Source organism: Gymnoscopelus microlampas, assembly GCF_963454915.1.
Source record: "Gymnoscopelus microlampas genome assembly, chromosome: 13".
NCBI classification, from domain to species: Eukaryota; Metazoa; Chordata; class Actinopteri; order Myctophiformes; family Myctophidae; genus Gymnoscopelus; species Gymnoscopelus microlampas.
The window spans coordinates 22,155,049-22,174,619 of record NC_139950.1 but is presented as its reverse complement, the minus strand read 5'-3'; the positions used below and the strand labels follow the sequence as shown (position 1 = coordinate 22,174,619).

General features: G+C 42.1%; 1 protein-coding gene across 5 annotated transcripts in view; it reads right to left on the bottom strand.

Annotated features, from left to right (window-relative positions):
• thada (THADA armadillo repeat containing) overlaps positions 1 to 19,571 on the bottom strand; it is a 111,101-nt gene that overhangs the window by 86,002 nt on the left and 5,528 nt on the right. For all 5 annotated transcript variants that reach the window (XR_014602025.1, XM_084075351.1, XM_084075353.1 and 2 more), the window contains exons 10-21: positions 19,210 to 19,436; positions 18,301 to 19,016; positions 18,018 to 18,172; positions 10,622 to 10,777; positions 10,349 to 10,456; positions 9,957 to 10,080; positions 9,353 to 9,498; positions 5,533 to 5,764; positions 4,950 to 5,085; positions 3,999 to 4,135; positions 3,639 to 3,767; positions 2,307 to 2,479 (exon numbers count right to left, since the gene is read on the bottom strand). Coding sequence is in view for 4 of the 5 variants with exons in the window: in XM_084075351.1 (XP_083931477.1) it covers positions 2,307 to 2,479; positions 3,639 to 3,767; positions 3,999 to 4,135; positions 4,950 to 5,085; positions 5,533 to 5,764; positions 9,353 to 9,498; positions 9,957 to 10,080; positions 10,349 to 10,456; positions 10,622 to 10,777; positions 18,018 to 18,172; positions 18,301 to 19,016; positions 19,210 to 19,436 (2,439 nt within the window). In the remaining variant the exon portion in view is untranslated. The remainder of the gene's footprint in view (positions 1 to 2,306; positions 2,480 to 3,638; positions 3,768 to 3,998; positions 4,136 to 4,949; positions 5,086 to 5,532; positions 5,765 to 9,352; positions 9,499 to 9,956; positions 10,081 to 10,348; positions 10,457 to 10,621; positions 10,778 to 18,017; positions 18,173 to 18,300; positions 19,017 to 19,209; positions 19,437 to 19,571) is intronic.

Below are 19,571 nucleotides of genomic sequence, written 5' to 3'. Positions count from 1 at the left end.
GTATCAATATATAAAGTATGGGCACCAATTCACCCACAACAGCGGGGTCCCATGCGCTAGGTGTGTGCCTATTTTTGTCGGGAGTCGGCCCTTGCAGAAGTTATCGGGAGCCAACTGATACTGGATCAGTTCTAGACCATCGACTGCCATCAGTCAAGTTCAAGCCAATCAGCGTACCGTTGCCTTTAAAGTAGGAGAAGGGCCGTTTGTAGATGTACTACAGAAATAGATGTTGTCGTCTGCTGAGTTATAAAACATAACATACAGGTACATATAGACCTACATTCAAATGAAAATGCATGGCCTATGTGAAAGAAAACTTTACTCTAGCATGAAATTACATGTTTCCAAGAGAATAATCTGTAGTTAAGATTCCAAGTGTGCCTTCGGGCTACAACAAACAACATGGGGATAGGAGGATGATCCTATCCTGAGATGAAAATGTATTTTCTGTTTTCTAAAGAGCTGGAGAGAAACAACACTATGAGAGAATGGAGTATATTGAAAATTAACAAGAATCCACTAAGCTTTTATCTCGTCTGCCTCTGATCACAGTGTGTGTGTGCGTGTGCGTGTGTGTCAGTGGGGCTGTCATCATGCTGAAACCTTGCCCACATTTGCAGTCACACATCATAGATATGTGACTGACGTCATGGATGACTGATATCACAGGCTGGTCATGTGTAGTCAAGAGATCCACATTAGACATTATTACATATATAGCCTATATAGCCTAGACGAATGCAGGCTTAGGACGGAGCAGTGGGCTAATCTCCTCTCTACCCATTCATCTATGGCCACCCTTATGCAATAAAATGGGCGTGTCTGAGGTATGAGTGACACCCTCGTAAACACGTTGTGCTCCAGTGTTCCACTTCTCCGAGCGGCTCAAAGCCAACAGCTGTACCTGGCTGAGGAGCTAACAGGCAGGCAGGAGAAGTACCTACAAACACTTGATGCTTGCCTCTGGCAGCTTGTTTGTAAACAAGTAAAACATTTTAGGTAAGAAATAGACCATGTAGTTGCTCAATCTTGCTTGATTTTTTCAGTTATTATTAGTTATTATATCAATTATTATATTTGCTACTTCCATACAGTAGTCAGTTTCTGTGGTGTCAAGTGTATACGCCTAGTCCACGCCTACTTAAGTACTACTTCACGTCTACTGGCGGCACGGTGGCGCAGTGGTTAGCACTGTTGCCTCAGAGCAAGATGGTCCCAGGTTTGATCCCCGGCAGGAGTGACCATTCTGTGTGGAGTTTGCATGTTCTCCCTTTATGTTAGGTTTCCTCCGGGTACTCCAGTTTCCTCCCACACCAAAAAACATTCATGTTGAGCTTGACCAAGGTACTGGCACTGCAACTGGAGTTGGTCCCCGAGCGTTGCATAGTGGCTGCACACTGCTAGTTAGAATGGGTCAAATGCAGAGGACAAATGTTCCCATGGAGATAATAAAGTACACCTTTACCTTTTTTAACACATTGGGTGCCAAAACCGTGAATCTACGGTTTTGCAAAAAGTGAGGTTGAGTGACAAAACCGGGAATCTACGTTAAATCAATTTCTGTTTTTTTCGTTCTTTTTTTCACAAGGGGGGGGGGGGGCTAGCGCAGCTCTGGAATCACCCACGGTGACTCTGAGAAGGAAGGGACAGATGGATCACCGTGCCAAAAAAAACTGTCTCCAGTCCGCTCCCATTCTATCTCCTTGCAAACAAACTTTTTACAGCGGGGAAAACCACTCATTTTCGATCCGAGATCACTCCGCCATGGTGACTCTCGTGAGAGATGTTATTGTTCCAGGCGTCAGCCAGGACCATCCACCATCGTGCACGCATATATTGTTTACAATCGGGTGCTCGTCGTGGAGTCTGCAGCTGTAAACAGCGTAGCATTACAAACGGTGAGATCTCTGGCACTCAACGACGTCACTTTTTTAATACAACTCTGGCACCGAATGTGTTAAGAGCACAGCGTGCTTCAGGTTGGCTGCCACGCTGTCTAAGCACACAGCGGCAGTGTCAACTTTTCTCAACTTTGACATTTAGATTTTAGCTGGCTCCACATTAACCACTAAAAATCTTTTATGCATTGTAGCAAACCGACATTTTAATATGGAACTTCAACTGTGTTATTTTGCCGTAATGTGCCCGGTTTTTGAGTGTCTGCCATCTCACCTGTTCGTCCTCTATGATGAGGCCAGTGTGTGTGTGTGTGTGTGTGTGTGTGTGTGTGTGTGTGTGTGTGTGTGTGTGTGTATGTGTATGTGTGTGTGTGTGTGTGTGTGTGTGTGTGCGCGCTATCTGACCTGTTCCTCGGTGATGAGGCCAGGGTGAGAGTGTGTGCTGTCATCGTTGGTGCAGTGCAGGGGCAGGCTCTGGCACAGCTGTCCCAGAAGCATGGACACTTCCTTCATGCTCCGCCAACAACACACCAAAACCATCTGGGCTGTCACCCTGTAGCCCTCCGCACTGTCACGACCTGAAACACACACACACACACACACACACACACACACACACAGGTTGGTTCTCTTGACCCATGTATTGCGCTCTAAAGCATTGCTTCTAAAACGTTTTAATTTTAAGAACGCCCATAACTCTGAGAGTGTACAAGTGGAACCAAATGGACCCTTACGTCATTTGTACACTTTCAGAGTTACAGACCTGTAAGGGTCCATTGAGGGTCCCTAGACCCCACTTTGAGAACCACTGCCATGCCAAGTACTTGATGGCAATTATTTTTGTTTAAAAATTGTATAAATTGGGCTTGGATGTCAGACATAAATGCAAGCACATTTACGTGCACACAAAAATAAGCAAGTAAAATTAAATACACCCACTCACACAATCACATAACAGCCATCAGTAAAAATGACATGATTATTTTTAATGTTTGAACTAATCAGCTAAACGCCTTCTCCCCTTCAGCAGTGCCATGATTCATCCTACATTAACTATTGCATTAACTGCCCTGGTTCAAGTCAAAAATGGAGTGGAAGTGAAGCAGTGACCTCACCAGGACAGAAGGGAAACTGCATTCACACAGCACACTGCCAGGGTAAAACACAGAACACGCCTGTTCTTCCATGATTGAATTTGTCCTGGTGAATCTTTGTGAATGAGATTTTCCCATTAAAGCCATGTGAAGGATATTGATGAAGGGGAGAAAAAAGGATGTAGCCTATTAAGCCTTCCTATTAAGACATCCTAATATTAAATGAGCAAAAATGTTGTCAGTCTGTCCATATCCATTTTTCTCCTCACTGGGTTGGGCTGACCAATCGATCTGAGTGCACATGGCCATTGTCCCTTGGCATATGCAAGAAGTAAGGAAGGTAATTTTCCCAAATGTTCCCAAATTGAAGCTGTTTATTTGCCACTGGCTATGGGATCTGTAGCTACTGTCACCGCAAGCTATGGGATCTGTACACACTATTTATAATATTGATTGACTATTTGTTTATTACCTAGAGCTCATGCTTACTCTGCTTATTATCTGCAATTATTTTCTATAAAACCTTTTATTCAATTATTTAATTTGATCGGCTAATCTATAAACCGCTTCACCTCTAAATATAACAGTGTTGTGTGTGCTGGTTTAAATGAAGTCTTTGTAGAGCATTCTGTCTCTGACTGACCTGTGTTGTCATGCGTTGGTGTGTGATTCTCTCCAGGCTGCGAGTCCAGCTCCCTGACACTGGTGAAAAAGTCATTAGTGTCCCTGGGCTGAATCTCCTGTAAGATCCTCTGAAGACCTGCCGAAGTATCTGCGCACACACACACGCACGCACACACACAATTACCTGGTAAGATAATTTTGGGGGCACATATTGGGTGTTAGTACCATGGATACAGTATTGATGTCCAATGTGTATTGGCATAGTGGTGTTATTGAGTTTATTTTTTTATTCACTGTATTTGAGATGATTGGGTTTTTGTGTTCCGGAGCATACATAAAGCATTAGCTTGAACCCAGTGACAACCCCACCCAGGGTTACCTGCTTCTGTATCCATGGGGATAAGACCCTCGGGGGATGAGCTCTGGACGACAGGGGACACCACATCAGACATCCTGTAGCACGCTGCGATCAGCTCTGACACCAGACTCCTCCACAGCGCCGTCTGGCTCAAACAACTTGACACACACACACACACACAGAAATGGCAAACCTTTCAGAAAGGGTAGCGTATTCCTTTTGACTGCCTCTCTTGCCATCAACTATGAGTCAACAGTATTAGGAGTCAACAAAGATCTAAAGTGAACTGAAGGAGAACATCTGTAGTTAATTTCAACAGATTAAGAGATCTGTGTGGGTGGGAGAGCTGAACAAGATACACACAAACTTTCTCCCCCAAAAACAACCATCCAGTGGAGGCCTTGGTTAAGTAATTGACCCGTCCGGAACAGTCTCTACTGTATTTCAGCAGCCATGTGTCAGCTTTCTATCCCTTGGCTTTACTGCACAGTAAAATCCTCAGTGTTCATTTAACTCCAAGTGGAAAATGAACCTGTAAGGGATTATACTGTTCACCGTCTTGATACAATGTCCTGAGCTCCTCACAATGTTGCAGTGTTTTGTTGCGATGGTGCACTGTTCAGAAGCCCCCAGGTGGCCTACAGACCAGAGTCCGACACAGCCCTCCTCCCTCACTCCTTCTCAGCTTCCCTTCTCTCAAAGGAAATCAAACAGCTGATCCAAAAACTCACAATGCATCGCGATGTGACGTGTTGTGAGTTTGCACATCGGTTATTTTCCCTATTTTTGCGTGAGCGAGTTGCACAACAAAGTATAAAATAGAGCTTAAATGGATAATCAGACTAATTGATTTAGTTGATTATAAAAAAACTATATTAAAAAAAACGTTGGCAATGAATTTGTGATACATAAAAATAAATTACCCAATTCATAAAAGTAATGGATAGAATAATTGTTTAGAAGATAATGTACCCAATGTTGAGGTGTTGCAGGGCAGCAGTGATGCAGTGAGCTCTGCCGTAGAGGGGATAAGAGGCAGCCGCCTGCAGGAGAGAGGACTCAGCCCTCACCACCTCATCCTTCAGACACTGCAACAGGTACTGGATGACTGGAAACACACAATACATTTATATCAGTGGTTCTCAAACATTTTCATGTCAAGGACCCCAAAATTAATGTATTTGGCCTTGGACGCCCCAGCTGAAAAAATGTTGTGCACGGGTTCCCGATAAGCCAATATTTGGGTAAAAGAAATGTTTTGAAAATAGCAGATCTACAAGCTCACAATGAGTCGCGATGAGCAGCATTGTGAGCTTGTAGATCGGCCATTTTCGAATATGCCAAGTATAAAATACTTTGAGAACCACTGATTCATGTAATAAGTCACTATTAAGAAAACAGTAGATTTGTTATTCCTGTACAGGCTGTGGCAAGTTGTTACTTGATAAGTTGGTTGACAGATACGTACATTCTGTAATATAACTACAGTCATATTACTCCAAAGTGCAATGATGCATTCATCTGCCATGATTAGAGCTTTGGAACTGGAACTTACCGGCCAGGGTGTTGAGCTCCAGGGTGAGGACCTCAGGAGCCTGGGGCTGGGCTGGAGAGGGAAGCTGGAAGGGGAGGCCTTGCTCCTGGGCACAGCGCAGTAAGGCCTGCGGCAGGGCGGGCTGATGGAGCAGCAGGTTGAGAAGGTGAGCTGCTGACACACTGTCGAAGGGTTTGGTGCTGGTGCTGAGGTCTAGGGCAGCCTGGAGGACATCATGTATCCTCCCTGGGTCCTTAACAGTGGAGTGACCCGCCGGGGCCAGGTTAGTTAGAGCAGTGTTTCCCAACCTTTTTGGTGCCACGGCACACCTGGCATAGCCAAAAGATCCCAGGATCACACCTAGACATACAGTATATGTGTATGTGTGCGTGTGTGTTGCTACAATGTATGAGGAACCAAAACAAAATATTTACTCTCATGTACACAAGACGTAATAAAGAAAGCTTTGGCCTACAAATATATAAACTTGGGTCAGTGCAATGAATGGAGGAGTCTGATTTCACCTTCCCAGAGTAAAACTTCTTTGGTACTAAACCCAATATACTTCTAAAAAACACAATATCCAAACATTTATGACAGCACTCACCAAATAACTTTAAAAATAAAAAGAAAGGACAGAGACAGTGCCTCAGTTTCAACGATTTATTTTTGGAAACGTACAACTTGTTTTGCTTTGACGTAATAATGAGAAAACCTACATACAAAATAGTACACACATGTTCAATTTGGCCAACAAATATATAAACTTGTCAGTGCAATGAATGGAGGAGTTGGATTCACGTTCCCAGAAAAATACTTTAAAAAAAAAACTGTTTTAGAAAGAAAATACTTTAAAACTCAATAAAAATATTTGTAATAAAGAAAAGAAAAAATAGGCCACAATACAACCGTCTGAATGTGAAACTTGAGCTTGTTTTGCTGAACACAGTTTGTATCCTGGCTGAGACTGTAGAAAAGGGGAACAACACTGCCATTGCACTGTCTGTGATGGCTGGATATTCTTTTCCAACAGTCAACCAAAAACTGTCCAAGCTCAGATCTCTGAATTTCATTTTCAAACCACCGTCTGCCCTTAATTCCACTAGCTGCTCTTGCTCCTGGAATGGGCTGTTCAGAAGACGAGTTGAATGGGTCACGGACCCAGTCGAAGTCTTCGATGGAAGCCGAGGGGAAATAAAAGGCAAATGTCTCCTCGAGACTTTTCAAATGCTGAGAAATGACCCTACACAAAGCAGTAGTGCTTGGGTGTCCAGAGTTGCTGAGGGGAAACATCTCAAGCTTGCCCTTATCCACATGCTGCCGCCAGAGGGTGAGTTTGGACCAAAATCCGTGCAGTTTATCGGTGCTTGTGAGAATATTCTCATTTCTTCCTTGCCTGTTCAGTTCATTCAGATGGTTAAAAATATCTGCCATGTATGCTAGTCTTGCACACCAGGACTCATCTGCAAACAGTTCAGCATATTTGGATTGCTCAGCAGACAGAAAGCTTTATAATTCCCCCCTCAGTTCATATACACACGACAAAACGTTCCCTCTGGAGAGCCACCACACTTCGGTGTGCAACAGCAACGTTTTATGTTCCGCCCCCTTTTCCTCGCAAAGGGTGGCGAACAGCCGGCTTTTCATGGGTTGTGCTTTTATAAAGTTAACGATGCTTACCGCATCATCCAACACAGCTGACAGGTCTTTTGGTAAAGTCGCAACCAGCGACTCACAGTGTAAAAAGCAATGTGTAACCATGACGTCAGGATTCTTTTCTTTGACTCTGCTTACGAATCCCTTGTGTCGCCCAGTCAAAGATCCAATGTCACCCGGAAAACTTCCTCTCCTGTTGTTTTCCAAGGCAGTTGTTTGCAAAACAGACAATTCTCTCTGATGACGTCTCCATCAATGAATCTCACGTTTGCAGACAGCTGTACGTGTCCACTTACATCTGTTGATTCATCAAGCTGCAGTGCAAACTTTCCACTAGTCACAGTTTTTTGTATAACAGCACTCTCGATGTCTGCAGACAGGTCTTCAATGCGTCAGCCAATTGTGCTGTTTAAGAGCGCCCTTTTGATTTTTTTTGCAGCATCTGGTCCCAACATTGTGTTCACCATGATTTGCATGTGGGCACTAAGAATGATTCTACCACTGTAGGTGACATTTTTCACTGTGCCACGAGCTCTGCAATTTGGTGGCTTGCTTCCAGAGCCTGGTCAGAAACCTTGGTGGTAGTTTCGCCTTTTTAGCTTTCAAACTCACGGGGGGGGGGGGGTTGTTCAGCACACTAAAGTGCTGTGGCACCCCAGTTGGGAAACGCTGAGTTAGACTAGAGCATGATGATAACTTCATATATTCACTTGTAGTTCAGGGAACAGTTAGGCTCCTCGTTATTGTAGTGTTCCTGGATTCAAACCCAGAGGTGGTGGAAAGGTACTTTACATCTGTGCCACCTAAGGGCACAAAATGAAAAATAAACTTTTATGACCATTATGTATCTGTAGAACAGCCCCCCTCTGTCCGAGTTTCGATCGAGCAGATGTTCTTGATGGGCTATTGAGTCGATGAAAAACGTCCATTCACACCATCCCACAAAAGCTGCCGAGTGGCACAGCGACAATTAACATTGGAATGGCCTAGGCTGCATATCAATGGTCCAGTGATTATCCTGTTAAGTACTACTAGGCATTTTTGCCTAGTAGTAGTAGTAGTAGTAGTGGGACAGGAGGACAACAATATAAAACATGGGTGCGAATGTCTCTCATTCAATCATAATGACCGACCCATTAAAACAAGTGGGAAGACTATTCAAATTGATATCAGATGCATTCAATTCATTCTTGTATGTCCACTGTGCTTCGGAAAACAGTCTAGTGGTGAAACTGCCCAGAAACTGTGAGAGAATTGGTTTCAAAGATTGTTTAGAATTTAAATTGGTTTAATGTTGGATTTTCAAGAGCTCTGTACAAATACACTGCTCTCATGTAGATTTTCTTTTGCAGAACCATGTCTTCTAGCAATACACTTTTTGACACATGCAAAATATGTTTCTGAAACACGCTTTAAACATGTCACATTTAGAATTAAATTATTATGACTTAGGTTGACCATGGCATTCAAAGATAATTGGCTTTCTGAGAAACTGAGGGACTAGATAGATTTGACCACTGTTATTATATTGCAAAGCACTGTTTCCAGTTTATTTTGGTCTTGAGATAACTCAGAGATAATCACTTTTGTGAATTATCGCTCATTTGCTCCTTTCTTACTCAGCTCCATGGCCACTGGTCTGGGTCATGCATGCGTGTCCTAACTTTATGAAATTTGCATTTTATTGGAATTGACTTGAACACCTAATAATGGAGATTAGTGTTGGGGTGCAAGTGGTCATAATTAGCTGTCTGTGTAAGTACAAAATATAACGAATCTGGGGTATGTACGTGTGTATTTTACATTTTAAACACATCACTTGGTCTTACACTGTCAACATCATGCGTGTGACTTGTGAGTGTTTTGCTCCATGTATAAAGGTTGTATTTTTAGAATCCTTCTTTGAAGGAAAGGTAATAGGTTGTATTTTTAGAAGAAGAATAAAGATAATATGTATTTTGCCTTTTTCCTCTCTTCAAATTCTCCAGGATAATAGCCTATGCTAGCAATCATGGTACTTGCCCAGTTTGTGAACGGAATGAACATTATTTGTTGTTGTTATTATTATTATTATTATATCTTACACAAACTGCAAGGGTGTAAGGATGTATTGTATGGACAATATTAGATTAATATTAGATTAGATTATAGTTTCAATGATAGGTGAGTAGGCATTGAGACTAACCTGCAGTCCAACAGCTGATGGAGGGAGTTGCCGTAGCAACGTGGATGCCAGCTGCTTGACCTCCAGGAAGTTACTGGCTACACAGTAGAGGACATTCTGAGCGTGTTCAGGAGTCACCACGTCACCCAGGGCAAATACATCAGCTCCTAAGTGAAACAAACAGAGGAAGATGTGGACAAGTTAGAAGTTGCAAAAACAACGTTTCTTTTTAAATGACACATCACTGAAACGGTTATTTAAGTACTACAATATATATATATGTTTATATATGATTGGTTTGAGCTCTAAAGCAGCGGTTCTCAAAGTGGGGTCCAGGGACCCCCAGGGGTCCTAGGGGCTCCCCAGCTAAATTTGTTAATACAGCACTTAAGTAACAGCAGATATACAAGCTCACAGGTATACAAGCTGCGGGCTTGTACATCTGCTATTTTTGAAAAATGTTAAAGTGTTATGATATATTTTCTAACACAATTCTTCTCTTCTGTGGGTCCCTGGCACAAAACATTTTCAGTTGAGGGTCCGCAGCCATATAAATATCAATATGGGTATGGGGTCCTTGACATGAAAAAGTTTGAGAACCGCTGCCCTGGAGTGTTAGTCGTACCAGTGGTGAAGGTGAAGAGCTGGGCCAGCAGGCTCAGCAGATGAAGGGACATCAAGCATGTGGAGAAGGAAGCTCCAGGAAGGAGAACCTCCAGCAGCCTCTCACACAGCCACTGCAGGAACTCCTGAAGGACACACACACACACACACAGTGTAAAATCCTCACGGTTAAATTAGCCCGCTGTACAATTTCAGCCAAATGGACACGTAACTCTGAATTAAATCTCTGGATTTTCTAGTGCACAATCGACACACGTATGACTAAGTTATCTTTTACGGAAAAAGCTCCAAACTTGGTCAGGAAAAAGCGGAAAACTTTAATATGTGCATATCATACTGCACCTGTATGTGTGCTAGTGAGTGAAGGTGAGCAAGTGAGAGAGATGGAGATACCCTATATGTGTCTAGCGTGTGTTGTTCTTGGTCTCTCTGTTCCTGGTTTCTCTCCTGGCTCAGCCTCTTCTGCAGCAGCTGACCGCTGTCCTTCACTCTACACAGCAACTGTAAGGAAAAGAAGACTGAAGTTATTACATTAAACATATGCTGTAAGTAAATAAGCACATTCCCTAGCCATGTGGCAGATACGTCAGGAGAATATCTATTACCATGTAATAACTTGAAATGATCATGCAACAGTGTTAAATTAATATATCTGGTGAGTTGTACCTTTTTCATTAGGCTGACAGTCTGCTGTCTGACCCCTGGTGACTGGCTGTTCAGATTGGAGGGCAGGAAGTGTCGGATCAGGTCCATTTCCTGTGAAGTCAGAACCTCTGTGCTCCGATGACATTCACACACCAAACCTAGAGCGTCCATCCTCACCTTGCAAAAATATAAAAGATGCATACATTTATAGGAGCAGAACAAACAGAGTACATTGTTGTCATTTTTGTACGTTTTAAATTCCAAATAAAAAAGATGGTCTGTTAGCTTCGCTGACTTTCTGCGCGGTCTGGGCCATGTCTGCGTGTCACAACTACTGCATATAAGATTTACATTTTATTGTCTTGAACACACTGAACAATGGAGATGCATGTTGGTTGTAGGTGATCATAATCAGCCATCTTCGTTGCTAACTTGATTATTATAAAAGATAATGCATCTATATATTGAAATTCTTTATTCGGAATAACCCCTTGAGATGAACCATCTCGTTTTCAAGGGGCTCCGCAGTTACAGAATACATAATAATACATTTAAGAAACAGAACAAAACAAAACATAAATAAACAGGACAATAACAACAATCAAGGGGGGAAAACAAGACAAAACATACAACAATAACATAACAACAATACACAAAGCACATACAGTACATGAATTATTGTGTCATAGATCTGTTACTGATAATTAGTGAAAACATGAGCAGGTAGTCTCCAGGTGAGAGGACAGCGCCGTTTTAAACAATTGAGGAGATGATATTGACCGAATATGAACAGGTAGGTTGTTCCAGTCAGAAGGAGCTTTAAACCTAAAGGATTTTTTGGAAACCGAATTAAATGCACTTGGAACATCAAAGTAAACTTGTGCACAATGTCTCAATTGGTGTCTAGAAGTAAAATGATTCATATACTGTTTGAGATACTGTGGGTAATTAAAGTAGATACATTTAAAAATGAACTGTAACCAGTGCTGCTGTCGTCTTACTGTGGGAGATAGCAAGTTAAGGTTTTCATACATGGTGCAATGATGAGTCATATAAGGACAGCCAAGAACAAATCTACATAAACGGTTGTATATTGTATTAAGTGGAAGAAGGTTATTTTTAGATGCAGTCTGATAGACTACATCAGCATAATCCATAATAGGAAGTATGAGTTGAAGAGCAAGTTTTTTTCTAACTGCAAGTGTAAAACATTTTCTGTTACGGTAGAGAACACCAGTACTAAAGTTTATTTTCCTAACAATGTTGTCAATGTGACATTTGAATGTAAGTTCAGAATCCAGCCATAGCCCCAGATATTTGATGTGATCAACTCTATGCAGTTGCGTACCGTCAAGACAAGTGATATTATATGATTGATTTATGGTTTTAGATATAAGATTCTGTTTAGGTCCAAAAAGCATAGTGTTTGTTTTTGTTTTGTTGATGAGTAATTTATTTGCCGAGAGCCATAATTCTAGATGATTGAAATTTGATTGTAATGTTGACTGAATTTGTGATAGGGTGGTTTGTGATGTATATATTACTGTGTCGTCTGCATAGAGTTGCACATTACAACCCAAAAAAATTGAGGGGAGATCATTGATAAAAATAGAGAACAAGAGTGGGCCTAAGGTTGAACCTTGCGGTACACCTCGTTCCTGCACTGCTAAACCAGATTTATTGTCCTGTATAACAACACACTGTTTTCTGTTGTGAAGATAGGAATTGAACCAAAGTAGGGCATTGCGTGAGAGACCAATAGAGTACAGCTTGTCTAATAGAAGGTAGTGGTCGACCAGATCAAATGCTTTAGTTAAATCGATAAAATTGAACCTGTCAGATTATTATTACCAGATGCAGAAAATATATCGTTTGTTAATTTTAATAGAGCAGTAGTTGTGGAATGATTGGAACGAAAACCAGATTGAAAAGGTGATAAAATATTATTGTTGCTGAGATATTTAGATAATTGGTTGTAAATTAGTTTTTCAAAGATTTTTGCTATGGAACAGATAATTGCGATTGGTCTGTAATTATTGGGATCAAGTGCATTGCCCGCTTTGTGCAGAGGAGTGATTCGTGAACACTTCCAGATCGATGGTATTTCATGAGTTGATAAAGACAGATTAAAAAGATCACAGAGAGGGTACATAAAGATGTGTGGAGCTAGTTTAAGAAATTTGCTTTCTATACCATCTAAGCCAGGGCCACTACACACTTTGAGATCATTAATGGCATTAAGAACATCAACAGGTGAAATTTTCATGAAAGAGAAGGAGCTATGGCAAGGTGGTGCATTATTAAAGATAACATAAGGATCGTGCATTGTGGGAGTACAGACTGAAGAGAAGTGATTGTTAAAAGCTTGCGCTACCAAAAGAGGATTATGTATTAAGGTGTTATTAACTTTTAATTGATTGCAGTGAGCATTTTTATCAGATGAATTAGTTATAGTTTTTATTTTTTTCCAAAATTGTTTAGGATTTTTGAAATCGTGATTAAGAGATTCTTTATAATAGTTTGATTTTGCATTCCTAGTCATTATTTTACTTTTATTTCTTAACTGTCTGTATTTTTCCCAGTTTGCAGGATCCTTTGTCTTACGGTATAAGGCCCATGCCTTGTCCCTCTGCCTGAAAGTACTTGTTAGCTCAGATGTGATCCATGGAAGGTGGTTACCCTTTACCTTAATGGTTTTGAAGGGAGCATGCATGTCGATAATTCGAGTGAGTTCAGAATGTAAGAAACTTCAAGCATCGTGAACATTTGAGATGATTTGGTATCGGTCCCAATTAACTGAAATTAAATCATTAATGAATTCATCAACATTAATTTTCTTATCTTGCCTAATTTTGATTAATTTTGGGGGAAGTTTGGGTAATCTAATTTTCCAAATGCAGAATACCATGCAATGATCACTAAAGCAATCAGACGTGATACCTGATTTAATGATACGATTTGGGTGTGAGACCAAAATCCAATCTAGCAGGGATTGGCATGTGGGTGTGACCCGAGTGGGCTCACTAATTAACTGAGTTAAGTTCAAGTTCCCAATAATGTTTTTAGCATTCTTAGAGGCTTTGTCCAACCAGTCTCGGTTAAAATCACCTAAAAGTACAAGTTCGTTTTTATCACTAATAGAGTTAATAGTGGAGACTATACAATTGAAAGAGTCAACAGGTGATGAAGGAGGTCTATAGATGTTTCCAATTGTTATATACTTGTTTTCGTGTAGAATTACTTTCACATTTTTACGCATACATTTTTAACTTGTAACATGTCAGACAGATAGACCGACCCTTTAGGATGGCTAGACTCCTGTAGAGCCATACTTTAAAACGTGTCACATGTCCAATGGTTTTACAGTGTCAAAAAGTCATGCTTGTGAGTGTTTAGCTCCATGTGTACGGTCTGCATTCTTGGGAATAATTAAAATGAATATACATTTACAGAGATAAATATGTTTTCTGCCTTTTTCCTCTTCATTAACCAGGACAAGCGGCCCGAACGTCTAGCGTGACGCGTCGTTCACTTTGCAGTGCCACCTTACAGGCACCTCACAGTGTGAGAGAGAGTTTTGTGCTCTCCTAAACTTATCACTATGGAAGCCGTCGAAGCCGTCGAACTGGTGCGATCTGACGGCATCCTAGAATTTATAGGTAGGATGTGATGTCATGCTGTCGTGAGATTACGTCACACTGGCGTTGTGTCCATATTCGGGACGACCGTCTCATCGTGATGTCATGCTGTCGTGAGATGACGTCACACTGGCACATAGAGAGAGTTCCTTGTATAGATTATTACTATTTATCACTATGGAAGCCGTCGAACTGGTGCGATCTGACGGCATCCTAGAATTTATAGGTAGGATGTGATGTCATATTGTCATACATACAACGTTAGGTAGGATGTGATGTCATATTGTCTCATCGTGATGTCAGATTACGTCACACTGGCGTGATGTCAGATTACGTCACACTGGCTACATACAACGTTACAACGTACATACTGATGGCGCGTCACACTGGCGTGATGTGGCGTGATCGTGATGTCAGATTACGTCACACCGTCACACTGGCGTCGCATACGGACAACCGACATGGCGCAGGATTCAAATTGTATATATAGATAAGATAAGATATAGGATGTTTTGCTTATTATCGTTTGTCTTTAAATGTCACAATGAATTGAATACACAGGACCACAATGGACATAAGCCCTTAAGGCTTTTTGCTTATCACTCTACTTATTTTTTCAAACTGTTAAGTATTCAATCAATCAATGTCATTTGTCACAAACTTTCAGAAGATCTTGCCCCAGCTCTCACTCATTTTAAATCTATACCATATGCTCTTCGCTGCCTTGTATTCAATACTCAAATTACATTTGTAGTCTTTTCAAGCTATGTTACTTGTGTTATGTTTTATATTTTGTGGAGGCTGTAGTCTATCAACTGGTTTTTCACTCTGAATTGCCTTTGTGCTTTACAAATACATTTTCTTAGCCTTAGTGATAAAACAGTTTGCCTCAGCTAAAGTGGTTGGCTTCTATACCAGAAATATGAGAGCTTGGATGAAACAATCTAAATCATATTACACAGAATCATTTATGAAGATATATAGAATATCACTGCAAAACAGCAATACCGCCATGGAGGTGACACAGTAACAGTAAGGTTCATAGGAATTTGAAAACATCTGTGAATTGGCCTGACTTTGCATAGCTGGCAGTTTCGCTGGCAGTTTTGGTGGTCTAGTGTAGCCTTTCATATGTTAATCACAAACGTTGTTGGAAACTCCAGGTACTCAGTGTCAAGGACAATGTTTACACTTAAGAAGTAGAAGCTCAACTTTGCTTTTACACAATTCTTTATGAGGGTTAGGACTAAAAAGTAACAGCTATACAGAAAATGACTACATAATAATTATTCTGTAACTGGAAGGGAGGTGAAAAAAAAATCAGCTTATCTCCTCAAGTCACAATCAATAATCAACCCTGGGGTCTATATTTTTCAAAAATGTCTAAAAATATAAAAATGTTCAAACTATAAATATGAGGATGACATACTCCTTCCATGTATACTATATTGTGGTTATAATGTTGGTTATCATATTTGCATAAAACATCAATAAAACATGTTGATATAGATGATGTGAAAACCTCACAACAATGTGGAAACACTCTGGTGAATTCCATATAGTTAAGATTTAGCAGTCTCTCAGTGGATTATCAAGATTGTAAAAATGTCTACAATATCTGCATGGCCAGTTGAAATGACAAAGCTAAGAACCAGTTCTTACATGTTATGTCTGTTATGTTCCTGTTTAAAAATACTCCAGTTTTTCTCCTCAGACACGAGTCAATTAGGAGGAAAAAGTGGATTCAGGTCATTAGATATGAGTGGATGCATCCACAGGATCATTATGTTTTTTGATGTAATATTTTTTCTGTTCTGATTGTACAATAAATTGTTTTGGGAGATATGTAATCATATGATATGTAAACTCTAGCAGCAGTTTGATGGTATCTAATTTTCTCACTTAACATGCTGGTTAACCCCATTCCCTCTCCCTGCTGTCTGTGCCAGCAGCTTGTTGTGGGTATCTAGGCGGCAGTTAACACCTGCTTTGCATAAGGTGGCAGTTAACACCTGCTTAGCATAAGCACCTCCCACCCTGCACTGAGGACCACTAGGGCCCCACCCACTTTGTCAGACACAGTATAAAGAGACAGAGTGCTCAGGTAAGCAACACCAGTAACAACACGCAAGGCTGAGACAGTTTGCTGCTGTGCTTCAAAATGTTGTCCAAGAAAAGAAAAGTTGGTGAAGAAGGTCGGGTATTTAACAGCAAATGGAAAGAGCTTTTTTTCTTCACTGAAGTCAACAGCAAACCGATGTGTCTGATATGCTCGCAAACCGTGGCTGTGGTAAAGGTGTACAACATCAAACGACACTACGAGACTTCGCATGCTAAAAAATATGACCAGTTCAAAGGAGAACTCAGAACACAGAAGGTAAACAAACTTGAAGCAGCTCTAGGAAAACAACAATCTGTGTTCACCAAATGCTGTGAGACTCAGCCGACAGACTCTGATCTAGCTGTAAAGGCCAGCTACGTGATTGCCAGAAAAATAGCTGCTGCGTCAAAGCTGGACTCAGATGGAGAATTCATCAAAGATTGCATGCTGGCGGCGGCTGAGCTGGTGTGCCCTGAGAAGAAAGAGGCTTTTGCCAATATCAACTTGTCAAGAAATGCTGTGGCAGAGATAATCGGGGACCGGGGTCAACTGAAAAACAAAGTTATGTCATTCATTGCATTCTCTATTGCAATTGATGAAAGAACCGATGTGACTGATGTAACTCAACTGGGAATATTTATTCGTGGTGTTGATGCATCTTTGACCGTCACAGAGGAGTTTGTGGAGATGTTGCCCATGAATAAGACCACAACGGACAACAAAGTTTTCTCCAGTCTCGTCGAGGCCTTGGACAGACTGGAGGTTGACTGGAGTCGCGCTGTCAGCGTGGTAACAGACGGAGCACCATCCATGGCAGGTGTTGTTGCAAAACTCAAAGAGAAAGTTCAGGCAAAGAATCCAGAGCAAGAATTCTGTGTATATTTTACACCAAGAGGCCTTATTTCGCAAGAGTCTGAAAATGGACAATGTCATTGATGTAGTAATCAAAAAACGGTTACTTTTATTAGAGCCAAGGAACTCAATCAGCAATTTGACAATATTTTGTCTGAAAGTCAAACTGAACAAATTGGAGCTGTGCTGAAGAGTTTCTTTCAATTGCGTACAGAAATTGGACTATTCATGAAAGAGAAAGGGAAGCCAGTGGCAGAGTTGGATGACCCAGACTGGCTTCAAGTTGGTTAAAGCAAAGCGATGCCAGGTGTCTCAAAGCAGCAAGTGAAAGAACAGTGACATTGATCGATGCACTACGATATGTAAGCAAAATGCATTATGAAGTATTGAGTGTCATATTATTGTGATTCATTGTATTCTGAATATTCCATTACTGTAAATGTGATCACTTCAATAAAAAAGACTAACTGAGTTCAATGTCCGAGTTTGATTGTTGAAAGCAGGCCTGCATAAGTAGACATAGATAATGGTGTTACAATATATTTTGTTAGTTCTACATTTGTGTTACAACATCCTAGTAATGACCCTGAAGAAGGCAGCTCTTTCCAAAACATTTAAACAAAAAACAAAAACCTTTTTAGGTTCACCACTCATACAAATAGGACGTTCACATGCTGCAGATCCTCGATAACTTGTCATGTTTGAAGAAGGCCAATGGCAGAACACACAGTATACACAATCAGGTATGTACATGCATACAAAAAGATACATGTACTGTAGATTGAAGTGCTCACAAACTTGCACATGCCACTACACCTCTACTCACCTGGTCATGTTTGTGTACCAGTGCTTGTCTGAGCAGAGAGAGGGGCACCAGTCCCCCCCACAGTCCATCTTTTGAGGACGGGGCCACACCTTGGGCTCTAGCTGCCCGCAAACATGTCATCAAAGCCCCAACAGCACCCCTGCTGCCTGGAGAACCTAGGAACAAAACATGACATACATAAACCAACACTTGCATTTCTAATCCTGATGCGCTTGTCTGTATGGGGAATTGTGGTGCGTACACAAATCTGTGTATGTGCGTGTTGATTTATCTGTGTGCTTACCTGCACTGCACATTGTGTCCTGCAGGACCTGTACCATGTGTTCCAAACTGGAGGGGCTACAACGCAGCAGCTTAGGCAGAAAGTAGTCCAGGATATAAGTGGTCTGGTCCAGTCTGGCCCTGCAAAGCACCTGGAGCAGAGGGGTCACCCACGTCTGGTGCCAACACGCCGTCCAATCACCCACCCCTGTTGTGCCTGCCTCACTAGCCAACTGGGCCTTGTGGCTGACAAACAGCCTCTCAAGGAGGTCGCTGGCATATGGAGCCAGGGTTTGGTCACCCATCAAGGCCAAGAGGCGTGAGGGAAGCTGGGGCTGGAGTTTGAGCAGGTACCCTGCGCCTAAGAGCTCCACCAGGCAGCCTAGGGAGCCATATTTCCCCCTCATGTGCCATTCCAGTCCCAGTAAGCTCTGAGTCAGCTCTGTGATGTAAGGGTCCTGACCAGGGTCTGAAATGAAGGAGCTGGTGTGTAGGTGGAGGAGGAGAAGGTTATGGAACAGGGCGCGTGTCTGGTGGCGGACCCCATCCAAAGGGTGCTCCCAGTGTGAGTAGATGTGCTCCAGGAGGCGACCCTGGAGCTCCGACCCCCCACAGAGGGCCTGTTGGAGTCCAGGGGGACAGGGCCGCTCTGGCTCCCCTTGCAGGCAGTCCAGAGCAGCACCGCTCCACAGAGTGAACACCCGGGCCACCACCATCGCTGTACTGGACTCCTTTACACTGCAGACAGACAAGCCAGAGCCACAGCAACATGGTTATGTTGGGAATTTGCAATATATGCATCACATTCACCCATTCACACACAGAACTATTCAGCATCTTATTCAAGGACATTTTAACATGATGCCAGGATTCCGATTCCCAGACGGTCACTCTACCTCCTGAGTCACATCGATTAATTGTCCAGCCGTACCTAGTATCAAGAGCCAGGAGGGTGCATGGTACCAGCAGCAGCAGCTGTTCCCACTGAGGCCCTTGGAGGGCCCCTTTCCAGCTAAGCATAGCTAGGGCCCCGTGGCTCAGGTAGAGAGAGACCCCCGGCGGACGGTCAGCAGCATATAGACCCACACAGCTCTGTCTCAGCCACTGGGGGGCAGCATCTGCACAGATATGACCAGAGCCACGCAGTAGACCACACACCTACACATGGACGGACACAAGCACATACACATTACTAGAAAGGTGTGTTCAGTTCTACCAGGCGCTAAGCTCTATTAATAATATCAATGCACACAGTTAAATGTCTACTTACAGCCATGATGACCATGTTTACCA